We start from the raw sequence: 13,882 nt of genomic DNA on the forward strand, positions 1-13,882 counted from the left end.
TTTTGTTTTTTTGTGGGGGGGGGAAGATGCTGTGACGAAACATCAGACTGTGAAAGCTTGGAGTTAATTTTGCTGTGAAAGGAAACACTGCACTTCATGCTAATAAACAACTGTAGGAGTTTTCACCATCCAGGAATAACTCAGACATTAGTCTGCGTTCTTTTGTCTGGAGAGCAGCAAGCAGAGTAATGAAAACAAAACCCGCTGAGACATAAAAATACAATTTATACCTTTTTGTCAAGCAAAGAGAAAGTTGGTTAACGTTTGAAAAGGGAGCAGTAATGTATATTTATTGACAATTTTATTGTAATAATTGGATGTTTACACAGTCTGGACATTGTGGCTAAATCACTTCCAGCATGTTTATTTGTAAAGGGCTGTTTTCAGGGCAGTGCAGTACGCTCATTAAGAAGACAGACCGTATTAAGATTCAAAGAAATTATTACTTCCCAGGCTTTGCTTCACTGGTTTGGATTTAGAATACAATATAAAATAATTTTGAAAGCAAAAAAAAAGGAAAAAGAAAAAAATTAAAACCCCAACGGCAATACCATCCAAATACCCAGCAGACTGGAAATGATGAAGTAAAATGGAGAATATTTTCCCCTGTAACGGCAACTTCATCTTTCCTGCTCTAAAATCATCTGGTATTGTACATTCAAAACAATAAACGATATTGTGGATGCCACTTCCAAGTGTCTCTTTGTGGCTGTTAATATATATCGCTTTAACACTCATATTTATTTTTTGCACTCCAGCTAAATGACTACATGATATTTAAGAGATATTTTCCTCTTTTTACTTTAATTTTCAGGTAGTGCTGTTAGTCCACCTTTAAGAAGTCTTTAAGTCAGCATTTGGTTTATACATTTATTTGAGGTGTAAGTGTCCTCTTTTTTTTCCTTCAGCCAAAGAAAGATCATTTTTTTACTACAAGTCCTCATTCAGTTCATTATTAACCTGGAAACTATTGCACATTTGATTTATTTTTTTTCATAGGCAAATAAACAAGTGAAACTTTTATACTTAATTTTTTGCAGAAACCTATTTGGGGAGCTTCTTCACTAACCAGTTTAAAGTGATTTGTATGATCTGGAGAGAATTTTACACATGCTAAGTGTATCTAAACACCAACTACAGATTCTTCTGGTTTTACAAAGGTAAGGCAGCTGAAATGGAAAGAGCTCTCAGCAACACAGCCTTGACGAGCAAGTGCTTCTACATCAAGTTAAGAGCACTGTCCTGCATTTAGTGCAGTATCCATTTTAAAATTTAAAATGTCTTTAAAAATTAAGGCAGCAAATAGGCTATAATGTTGCTCCTGTCCAAGTATGTTTCCATTACAATTAAGAAATCAATATGCAGTATTTATTGCTGAAAGATCATGCATAAAGAGGAGCACATAAAAGGTACCGTTGCTTAAACCTTCCTGGCTTTCCTTTAGCTACTGTTTAGCTACTTTTCCCCAGAAGCTGACTCATTAAATGCCATCCAGTCCATTCCATATAAATGCTGTATGCTCACTGCTCTCACAAATAAAAACAAAGATGATAAAAGAAACGGATAAAGAGATGTCAGTTTGCAAAGAAAATACTGGGTTTTATTTCCTGAGAGCTGCACAAGCCAGCTCACAAACTTGAAATATTACAGATTTGGTTTTACAAGTCAATCACAGCAATATATTTGGCCTTGTAATTACTGTCAGTTTTGACAGGGAAGGCAGTAATTTTTTTACCTGACATGTGAGTTTCAATAAAATCAGGTAGCCACATCACAGAACACTTTCTTACAGAGAATTAAAAGGACTTCTCATAGAGATAAAGAATACTGCCAGGATTAAATATATGTCATACATTCAAGAGTATGGGGGGGGAAAGGGGGGGGGGGGGGCGTGGGGGGGAATCGACTGTCCTTACATATGGACCTGATCCAAAGCCTATTGTAAGGATGAGAATGTTTCTATTTACTTGAGTGGACTCTGGGAAAAAACCCTTTCTGTTCTCAGAAGAGACAAGAGAGAAAACTGAAGGCTTTTTAAATCTTTTTCTTTCTTTCCTAAGACACCCAACTGGTTAATGAAAATTTAACTACCTAAGGTGAATAAATGGCTACAATCTGAAATTTTAGCTATTTTGCTTTAAAAACCTAAGGTGAATAAATGGCGACAATCTGAAATTTTAGCTCTTTTTGCCTTAAAAACCTAAGGTGAATAAATGGCTACAGTCTGAAATTTTACCTATTTTGCTTTAAAAACTGTGAATGAAATGCTTTCTATTTCAATCAGAATCAATGTAACACTATATATAGTCAAAACTGGTTTGGCTCTATCACAGTCAGCCACACTTTGAGGTATATGATACTTTAAAGAATACTTTACCTCTTAAAAAATATACTAATTGTGAACCGAATTAATTACTGAGGTTACACACTAACATGCTTGCTGGGTAAGAAATAGTGAACTTGGTTCCTGCTTGGAGACTGTGAAGTTGAAGGAGGATAAGGAACACATAAACCCACAGAGCAGAAGCATTTTTAGTGCACCAGGCAAAGAATAGGACTGAGCTTGTATTCATTCTGCCATTTCACAGCAGTGTCAGCTCACTGCTGACTTACGGAATTGCAAAAACTGGCCTGGAACAGACCTTAGGAGGTGATTTAGTACATGCCCCAACCCCAAGGCAGGAATCGCCATGGTTCAGTCATTCCTAGCAGGTGAGTTCATTCCCTGCAGGTTCTCCAAATCCTCCAGAAATGGAAATCACAGAAGCTCCCCAGGCAACCAACCCCAATGCTTCACTGCCCCCACCACTGGAAAGCTTCACCTTGTGCCTGATCCGCCTCTACCTGGAAGCAATGTAAGCCTGTTATTTCTTGGTGTCATCCATGATTAACCTGATCCCATTTAGCAACTAGGGGTGTAATACTTACTGAGAACAAAAGGCTATTCGGGCATTCCTAACATGAGATGGAATAAATGATAAAAATTACCAATTTGGAGTTTGTTCTAAAGCCATGTCTTCTGTCACCCACCCTTCACTCAGAACGGGTGGAATTACACCCTGGGTAGACTGGAGCAGACACTGCACAAGCTCCTGGCAAGGAACTGTATTTCCTCCTACTTTCAGAACCTGCAACTCCATTAAGTTCTCAGGATAGGACTTAATTATGAGAGCAATAAATTTGGCTTAGAGAAAATAGAATATACTAGGAGACATAGGGACTGTCAGTGGCCCATATACAGATGTTATAATTCTGTGTCAGTATACTCATATAACAAGATATATCCTCACTATTATAGACTTACTCCTTGGCTGAAAGGAGAGGCACAGCAAAAGCATTCATGTACCATTGACAGCTGTCTATAATAAAGATTCCTGAAGACAGTACTAATACCTGCCCTTATACAATTCTGATTTGGTAGGGAAGCAGAGCAGACAATGAAACAGACAGGGTCAAACAACTTTTCTCACATCTGGCATACCTGCAACGTTTTCAGAAGAGTAAAACCCAATTAATCCTGGTATAATCAATCAGACCTCAGCACAGAGTGTACAGATCATCAGGGTGTGAACTGGGAGTTCAAAATGAGTAGGATGTAAAATACTTCCATCTGGTTACAAGAACTATCTTATGCCAAAAAGATCTTCTCTGGAGATCAAAATCACCAAAGCCATTTGCTTTGTGTTCATAATACTCCCTGTATTTGTTAAGTGCTGGATACAGAGTGATTTTGAACATCATGAACAACTTCACAGCTAAATTGACACCCTGTATCCAGGTGGTCAACTGATGGCTAGCACTATACTTTAAACTACTAAAAATATAATTTTCTGCAATGATTCTAAATCCTGTATCTCACAAGTAAGAAGTTGCAGGAGCAGTTGCAATAAGGCCAAGAGAACTATGTGACTAATGCCTACTCTTGTCAATGCAGAGTTAATACTGTGCTCTCAGTTTAAGAAATACCTACATAACTTTTGTTGAGTTAAAGGGAGAGTCAAATGGTTAAATTCCCTTGTTTCAAACTATACATGCAGAACTGACTTTTAAACAAGCAGACAGTGGAAAAGACCGAATATGTTTGTGTCATTGACAACTGCCTACATTTCAATTTTTCTTCTGTAATACCAGCAAAAATTACAACACTCAGGATGAGCAGAATACTCAGAAGCCCACAGACAAGGGAAGGACATATACTACCAACTATTATGATGAATATAGTCTGAATAGCTACTGCAATTTCAGTTAATACATTTAACAAACAGTATGTCTATTGTGACTGTCAACTAGACAAAGTTATTGAAATAATTGTCTGCATTATCATAATTAATTCATAATCAAACACTGTTTACCAAATGAAATATATGTGCCCTCAGTAGCTGCTCAGTGCTCAGTTCTGTGATCCCTGTGAGTTACCCTGGTCAGTTTTCGACTGAATTACTCCAACACATATTCCCCATGTTTCAGATGCTATGACATCTAAGCAAGGCTATTTTGCATGAAGGCCTCCTTTATATCAGCCAGAATGTGCAAAATAGAATTCCACTGAAATACATTATCATTACCATTTAATGCAATGGGCACAATGAAATCCCTTTGTGGTCCACGTATACTTCTTGGAATCATCAGCCAGTCTGAGGACCAACAAATGGGAACATATCACACCATGGTTTTGTATGCCATTCTGTCAGATCAGGCTATAATTCAAAATCCTGATCCATACCTGATGGACAAACACCTGCATAAATTTCTAGCTCATTGAATTTATTAGAGATGCTCAGAAGCAACAGTGCAGCTGAAGGGCCTAAGATAATATCAGACATAGATCAGTAAGGCTCAGTTTTCAGCTAAGGGCCAGACATGTAGCTCTTTGTTCTCTGCTTGCCAAAGCCTGACAGAGATTACCACTGGTATGGATTCAAGTTCACTCTCTCAAGTAGAATTCACATAATCTGCACCTGAAACCTTAATTTGACCCAATCAAAATCTGATATTTTAGGAAGACATCTCATGGTGCGTGTCCTCTTCTTCATAATTTTTTAAAGTAAATGAATGCAGGAATAAAGTGAAGACAGAGTATTCAGAGAAATACAAATCATAAACACAACTTAGTGAGAGAAATTATTTTGGATGATGCCTCTGCATTTTGAACTTTCACTCACCTGAAAATTTACAAAGCTCCAGACAGAAGATGCGTGTTTCCTGAGCTCTGCCTTTAAAGCAGAACCAAATACATTAGAGGGAGGCAATTCTAGTCACAAGTCAGTAACGACCTATAGGTGACCTTGGGTGGCTATCACAGGACAGCAAGTAGCTGAATAGGTAGTCTCAGTCTAGAAGTAGTTAAGCATATTGTGAAAGTCTCAGAATCAGAAACAAATGAATGGAAAGGAAGCTGGTTAGACACCTTCCAAAACAGTTCTCACAACGGCTAATGTGGATTGCCTATTCTTTAGTCAAGTAACAGAACTCCAGACGTACACATTGTTCACTCCTTCCCCTTTCATTGAGGTTTAATACCCTAAAACTAAATCCAAAATTAGCTTGAAAATAAGAAGAAAAGGAGTTTCAAAACATTAGTCTGGAGTATTTTACACACAAACAAAAATTACTGTCACAAAAGACAGAGAGATTTTGATAAGATACTGCTGACACAATGCACTAAAATGGTGGGAAATGACAAAAGAGAAGCAAATAGATTAGAGCCTTTCAACAACTGTAAATATTTTTTTTTAAATCTAGAAATACCCTTTTTTCTGTGGTAAAGGTAGTGTGGCCATTATGAGCATATCAACGTAAATACCAGAAAGGAAAAACCAGCATCAAAACAAGATTGTAAGCAACGATATCATAAAACCCACTCCTTCCTACACACACATGTGCATTCATGCCTGGCTGCTTTTAATTTAAATATAAGGAAAGAATGGCAGTCCTCTTGGAAGAGAGCAATAGAAAAGGAAGATGTTTTCCTGATGCCATGTGACTGTTTACAGATTTCATGTTTTCCCTTCCACACTGAAATAAATTTGAGAGGCTGAAGACCACCAATGAACAAACTGAGTTGCCCATGCCTGTCAGACTGTCTGTGCTCTGCTCCTCTCACGCTGACCCTATTAGATTTGACTATTAAAAAGCAGCATTGAGCCATGTCAGCTCTTGGGTGGGAGGCTGCCAAGGCACACATCCATGTTGCTGGCCTTTTCAAAGATTGATAATGATCCTGTGCAATGCTTTTTTTCCTTTACCCCAGGCAGTTCTGCACGGGAGTCATTTCTGGGGTGCTACATGCTTGTCTAGTAGTATGAGGTGTAAAACTAAAGTCCTTATTGCCATGGCCATTAAAAATCCCACAACACTATTTACAAATATGGAAGCAATTACAGCAGATTGGAAGTGGTCAAATGCGTAATTCTCTTCTGCCAACATAAATCCTCCCACTGTAACTGAATGTGGATTTTTTTTTTTTCATCTCAGAATAAACTTTAAAGTCTTGCTGTAAAATGCTCATTAGCCAACAAATCTCTTTATGGAGTAGCACTTGCTTTACAACAGACAGTGAAAGGAAGTTTGCTCTACGGGTTGTGAGACAGTGAGGATACTTTAGGATAAAAGCTCCGACATATCAGTTTGCTAGAGCAGAAAATTAATAGAGATAGATTGTTTTTTAGTGGCATTTGAAACTATCTGCCTCTTCATCTACCAGCAGCTCTTCTTCTCAGGCTGCCTGCACTGTTGTACTTTATTCTCCAACTCATTGCTAAAATATGACACCTTGGATTTTTAAGCTTTTCCTGTTAATTAAAAGACTTGTCCTCCTAAAAAGCTGGGAAGAAGCTGACGGTTTCAGTTTTAAATCTGACTTATGTTAACATAGCTTTCACATGCAGAGGTTTTTCTTCTACATTGCTATGAACCCAGCAATTGAATTTCTATGAATTTCTCTGTGTGATAGCTTGGACTAATGACAATTCCAGACAGCAGAAACAGAATTGTCTAGATCCCATTACAAAATCACTCTTAAACAAATCCATTAAAGGCTAAGATATAACAATTCTTGGGTTATCACTGCCTGATCTGCTTTACAATTAAAGGGAAAATAAATATATATATTCCTTAGTACAACACAGTTGGATAAGAAAAGCTGCATTGCTTTCACTTGCTCATCCTGCCACCATCTAAGCCCCCTTACTTCTTCCTGGAGGATGGAAAGATGAGTCAAGTCACAATTGCATCCCAGAAGTGCCAAATCCTGTGCTTGCATCCATCTTGAATCCACAATTTTAAGTTTGTAATGTGAAGTTGGTTGGTGCTGGTCCCTCACATAAGACAACGGATGTTGGGCAGGAAGTGAACTCTAATACAGGGGTGCAGATTTGGCAGAGCACTCTTTGCTGAGCTTAGTGTCAGATTTCCTAAATAAAAATGGAATTAAACAGACTCCTGTCTGACAAATACCAGCCTCAGAGAAACCCTGGTAAGTGAAGGTCTTCAGGGTTTATCAGTACCTCATGCTATATAAAGTGGAAAGTTGTTTGTAAAGTTTTCATGCATATGCTTATTCCCACAGTTACATACTAATAAATTTTTCATCAACTTCAGTGAGAGATGAGAGAAACTTCAAATGGCTCATGCACCTGAAGAGCACACCACTGTCATCTACCTGGGTACTTTCACCACACTTTAATATTTCAACATAGATCTTACTGAACTTTATCAAGACAGAATTCTAATTTACACCCACAACTTCATTTTGGGAAGAACCTGAGATAGAAAAATGGATTTCTATCACTTGGCTTAGAGAAATCAGAGCTGTTCTTTCCTTTGGTTCAGCTTATGGAAATAATTGCATCTCTTTCAGAAAAAGGACAAAGAGTATTCAGCAAAAAAGCACTCTGAAACTATTTTGCCTGGTTTTGAGTTAGTTTGAGATCATGATGCAAAAGCAAGTGAATTCAATAGGCTCCCAGTTTCAACAGTCTTTGGATCAGGTTCTAGAGGGTTATTCTTTACATTCCTTCTAATACTGTGTCCTGTTCAGACTGCAGGGCCAAAAAAAAAGAAGGTTATGGATTTAGGTTTGAATTTAGAATGGGATCTTAATTAGTATTCACTTTCAGCTTAATTCCACTCACAGAAAGTTTTTATCCTTAACAGGGGAGCAAAAGGTAAGCTGAGCCATATCGCTTCTCTAAATCTTATCCATACATCTTTCTGATAGAAGAAACAGTGCATGCACTGCTGTCAGTACTCGTAATTAGCGGCAGTATGCACAAAGAGGTCTATCCCAAGGAGATGCTGCAAAAATACATGAACCAGTTATCCGTATACAGAAGCACATGAAAAGATACTACACAGTGGCACGATTATATCCGGGTGCCTCTGCTATAAAAAGCATTTTGTATTACCCTTACTTCTCTGAATAAATTCAAATGACAGCCCCATTTCATTTCTTCATTCAGTCTGGAGGCCAGATGGCATTAGAATCATTTACTTCACCTTGTTGTGCTTAATTACTACAATCAACACACTATTTTCCAAATTAATCATAACAAAGTAATTTCATTAGTAACACAGCAGGCTGTTGAATTATTAGCATCATAACAGTTTGCAAACAATTAAACTTTATTTGAACCTTAAAAATTTGCAGAGTAGAACATTATTATAAGATCTAATGGCAGTACCATACAAATCCAGAACACAGCAAATAATCAAGTAAAACACTGTACAACCTGAGTTTCAACAACCTTTTAAAAATCCGTTCGCAGAAAGGCAAGCACAGTCTAAGTGAACAGAGAAAATTAGGCGATTAGCATCTTCTACCCGCATTTCGTTTAAGTTGTATTAACTGAGATTTTCTCATCCAAAAAAGGTTATGGTATTCACACAGATTTAAAGTAAACCATTCATCCGTGGTCCACCGCTGGTTTATTCTGAGATATTACCAGTGAGTTTCAGGACATCTTTCACGTTTTGAATTCAAGGCAGTTTATTTACTCGCCCTCAGCAATAAGCACTAAGCAGGGGGAAGCCCTAAAAGAGAACTACAGACAAAAGCCACTCGATGTCTCCGCTTGTCACCACCCAGGAGAGGCCGCACCGGGCAGCTCTGCCCCTCATCGCTTGGGTAAGGACTCCCTCTCCTGGAAAAGCGGCAGAAACGGCGCGGGACGGCACGGAAGGGGGAAGGGGACAGCGACGGCACAGGGATCCGCCTCGGGATCCGCCTCCGCCCGTCCCACGAAAATCTGCAAATCTGCAAATCTGCTGCCACCCAGCGCCGCGGCCGCGCAGCGCAAGGGCCGCGCCCGCCGGGGCCGCCCCCGCCCGCGCCGGAGCCCGGAGCCCGGAGCCGAGGGCCCGGAGCCCGGAGCCCGGAGCCGAGGGCCCGGAGCCCGGAGCCCGGAGCCGAGGGCCCGGAGCCCGGAGCCCGGAGCCGAGGGCCCGGAGCCCGGAGCCCGGAGCCGAGGGCCCGGAGCCCGGAGCCCAGGGCCGGGCCGGGCCCACAGGCAGCGCCGGCCCAACGCGCCAGCTCTCAGGGGAGGGCAGGGTTCCTTCCCGAAAACGCACGTGGTGGTGGTGGTGGTGGTGGTGGTGGTAGGATTCGGAATTCTGTAATTAATAAAAAGCCATTTTGGTGGGCAGATTTATGGCGCTGCCATGTTACCAAGGGAGAAGGAGCGTTTCCAACCCCGCTATTAACGCTTCACATTCTGTACACAATCCACCAGTACGCTTGACAAATTAAAGTAGTAAAAGATGTGAAGACTATAATCTATCATTTTAATGCTTCGCTGATAACGCACAGAATCAATTCCAATGACTATCTCTTTAAAAAAAATTACAACAAAACTGTGTCCCGTTGGATGCCTATTAGAATTCAGTGTACCAGCAAGTACCACACGTCAGCTAACCCAGAGCACAACATCTTAGTTTACCGAAAGGATCCAAATTCCGAGGTCAGACTAACGTTTCCTTTTAACCCACAGTGTTCCCGGGGTCTGCCTGAAGCATAAACAGCACAAGCAACCACACGGGGACCTGCACAGACTCAGCAAGTCACAGGCTGGCCTGAGCTGCCTCGTTGGCAGATTAAGGGTCTCACAAATCAGCTCTCTGGGAGCACCCAAAAAAAGTTGATCCTGCATTCTAATGGTAAAGCACATCTCCAAAAGAAGGGTATGTAAAGTATTAAGTTTGACTTGCCCAACCTCTTGTCCACATGGGGTAGTATTTTAGTGTACTTTTTTAATGTTTCAATGAATGTTTTTCTTTAGCCACAAAGTTCCGGCTTTGACACAAGAATGCGGGTAGCTGTTGCTAATCCACAGGTGAAGATGAAGATCTCTGTCACACAACCTGTATCAGAATTCCACATACTACCAAGGTATCCAGATTTGACTCTGAAAAAGTATCTGTAAGGTACAGATAAAATATTTCACATGACCACGGACAAAAATATTTTTACCTGCAATTTAGCTTGTGTTGACTTAGCAAAAATTGTCAGGGTTAATACATTTTCACAAATTTTCATAGAATTACCATGCCCAAGTCAGAACAGTACCATGGCAGTATTACCTTACAGGCTCATCTATTACACCAGCAAAAGAATCAAATCTTCACTATATGTCAACAAAATAATAATAACAGTAATAGTAATAGTAATTAACAATACTAAATTCATGAGAAAAATTAATCACTGGCTAAAGCATAACTTTAAAACATCTGGAAACAGCATACCCTGAAGACTTGAAATATTATACATAAATTTCCCTCAACTTTCTGACGAAACTGCACAAGATGTACAGTGAGTATTAAAAGGTTAATGCACGCATGAATTGAACAACAGGTTACCTTCAAAGCTCTGCTTACTTTTTCTCAATATGCAGAACAGGAAAAGATAGCAAAATGCCCCAAGAACCACAAACCTACAGCTATACAGAGTGCTGCTAGCATGTTAAACAAAAGAGCAACAGGCATTACATGGCTGCTTGTGCCCCATATGTTAATTACCATCTATTAATTTCCTAGCATTACAATTCTATAAAAAGTGGCTAAGAAGAACATTTCCGTAAAGTTATGATCAATTCCAGTTTATAATGTTTAATATACGCAAGGCAGCGATCTGACTACGTTCACTGAAACCGCAAAACATGTACAGCAGAATCTTCTTCCAGAGGCTGGGTCTGTAAACTGCAGCTGCACACCACTCTTCAAGTGCAGATTTCTCCTGATTAAGGAGAGGGAAGTTGAAAGTTCATCATTAACCAAAAAAAACCTCAGACATGCATATCAAACCCTGTCCAAATATCCATCCCCTTCCACAGTTTTCTGCACAGACAGATATATACATATTACTAAAGTAACAAAATTAAATAGAAACAACACCAATTTTATTTTTTAAAAAATCGGGAAAAGGAGCACAGTTTTTAAATAGATGTTTTGTATCTGTGGTTTAATATTTCATATGGAATCCCAGAAAAAAAAGTACTTTAAATGAACCTTCAATATATTTTGCCATAATCTTTATGTTAACAGGACTCCTACAAAGATTCCAGGAAAGACATACTTATGAAACAGAGAACAAGAGATCATATAAGCCATTACAGAAGATTGGATTAAAATGTACTTACCCAGGCCTCTCAAATATCATACATCTCCATTATGTAGGCTTTAGGCACCAAGCCAATGGTTCCCTTCAATTCTCCTACCCACCAGCCAAAGCTATTGTACTCCTAATTGAAAACAATACGCAGTATTAACCTTTAGTCTGATATAAATGCAATAGAGTTTTGTATGCAACTCCTTATGGATGCTTTCTCTTATATACAGCTATAATCATTTCATCTGAAAATTAAAACATTTTATCTTTTTGTTATAGGCATTCACATGCAGTTAGGCAAAGGCAGAAGCTAAATTTTAAAAAGACCAGGCATACTCAAGAAAAGTTCTTAATTACGGCTTCTCTAACACCTACTAAAAATAGCCAACCTCATTATTCTCTGTTCATCCAAAATACAAAAACCTTGTCTTTGTAACTAAAATCTAATAGCACAACATTGACATATAACAATCAACAGGGATTCTTTTAGTATCACAAGCTAAACTCTAAGAAACTTACCATCAACTCATTTTAAAAACTACTTCACTGAAAGGGAAGGGAACACTATATATCTAATACATAATATCTTTCTATGGACAAAGTCTACTATTGCTTTAGGCTTGCAGAAAATTCTACAGCAGATCTCATATTCCTGACAGATGACTAATGTACTCCTGTTTCAAATATGTTTAGGCTTAGTGAGATAAATATGAAACAAAATGAATTTGTTTAAAGAAATAATATCTTCCAAAAGCAGTACCAAGTAAGAGTATTGTGGTATATAATTATTGTAAAAATAAAATAATGTAATACTGATATGTAATTATTGTACATTGTGGTATATAATTCACTTTTTTCCTATGAGAGATTTTAAGATCAATCCTAACAATTGTTTAATAAATTGTAACAGCTGGAATTGCACACACACATATATTGAGTGAGAAATTAAGCATTATTAACACAGAGACCATACTCAAAACTGAATGATTAGTAAGACAGAAATTACTTCGGAACAAATACGTAAAATAGAAAATACACAGATATCTCTGATAAGCAACATCTGCTTCCTGTTACACTGTTCTTCTGATAAGAAGAGCAGAAGGCTCTAGGATTTTGAATTACTGGTCCTACTGAGATGAAGCTACTATTTTGAACTGTAGGTAAAGTTTTTTGGTTATAAATAGCCGAGTGGAGCTTAAGGGTTAATGGCGTTTCATTAGAGCCCGAGCTATAATGATTTGCTGCTGGCATATTTTGCCTGGCCAAGAGTTCTCTGGGGTCCTATGAGGTACTTAAGTGTACTCAGCTCTCTCTGTGCTTAACTATGATGGCCTGCTTTCATGTGGACTTTTTTTTTTTCTTTGCCTTCTTTTGTTTTTTAATGCTTGCATTAAAATACAGGCAAACACAGAGTTTTGTATTTTCTAATTGTGGAAGGGTGAACACTAGTCTTCAATTAAACATTTTCTTCCCTTCCTTAACAATTAATTGGTGATTTAAAAGATTCTATCCTACTATGCATTAAATACTGCAGTAAGTGTGATTTAAAGGAAATCCACTTAAAAACAGCAGGAAAACCTTCATTTATTATGTGAGCATGCAAACAAGAAAGCTGCAAAAATATTTCCACCTTCTTCCCGCTTCCACTGCACAGCAGACTGCTGGGGATGGGTTTGGTCTTGAAAATCTAGAGGTATCTGAACCTGATCTTCAGTGCACACTCCACAGAAGTTAATAACCTTTCCCATGGGGCTTCACATTACACCCCAAATCCTTAAAGGCGAAACAATACTCTGACACTGAGGTTTATAATCTTCCAGATCAGCCTGTTTAAAAATCTATACTTTATCTCAAAATACACTGTTTAAATATACAAACTAGATTTCAAGACTGAAGTGGGAAATTGCTGAAAGGAGCAGCACTCACGTATACTACTGGAATCTCAGCAATAAATCTCTCCAAGAGAAAGCAACAAAAGATTTTAAGCTGCTACATGGAATTTGCACAGTGACTGACAAGAGTGATTAAGCAAGTTTTGGTAGACATCAGCCAAAAAAACAAACAATACATGAAATGAGGGAAGTGGCTCAGTTAAGCAGTCATTAAACTGCGTATGACAAATGGCATAGAAAAAGCCTGTGGATTACATTATCCATTGAAAATGTTCCACTTAGCAACACTACATGGACTTAGAAACAATTGTTTTTAAAGAAACAATTCAGATAGCTCAAATTCAAATTAAAAGCATGCTGCTGTTTTGAAAACTTTCTGGGTTTTGCTACT

At 38.6% G+C, this 13,882-nt stretch overlaps 1 protein-coding gene across 1 annotated transcript in view; it reads right to left on the reverse strand.

The window, feature by feature from the left end:
• Positions 1-9,542: 9,542 nt before the first annotated feature.
• Positions 9,543-13,882, reverse strand: part of SKAP2 (src kinase associated phosphoprotein 2) — a 116,564-nt gene continuing 112,224 nt past the window's right edge. Inside the window, exons 12-13 of the mRNA XM_062502305.1 lie at positions 11,631-11,732; positions 9,543-11,227 (exon numbers count right to left, since the gene is read on the reverse strand). Coding sequence (XP_062358289.1) covers positions 11,640-11,732 — 93 coding nt within the window. The 3' untranslated portion in view covers positions 9,543-11,227; positions 11,631-11,639. The remainder of the gene's footprint in view (positions 11,228-11,630; positions 11,733-13,882) is intronic.

Source organism: Cinclus cinclus, chromosome 1 (assembly GCF_963662255.1).
Source record: "Cinclus cinclus chromosome 1, bCinCin1.1, whole genome shotgun sequence".
Taxonomy (NCBI): Eukaryota; Metazoa; Chordata; class Aves; order Passeriformes; family Cinclidae; genus Cinclus; species Cinclus cinclus.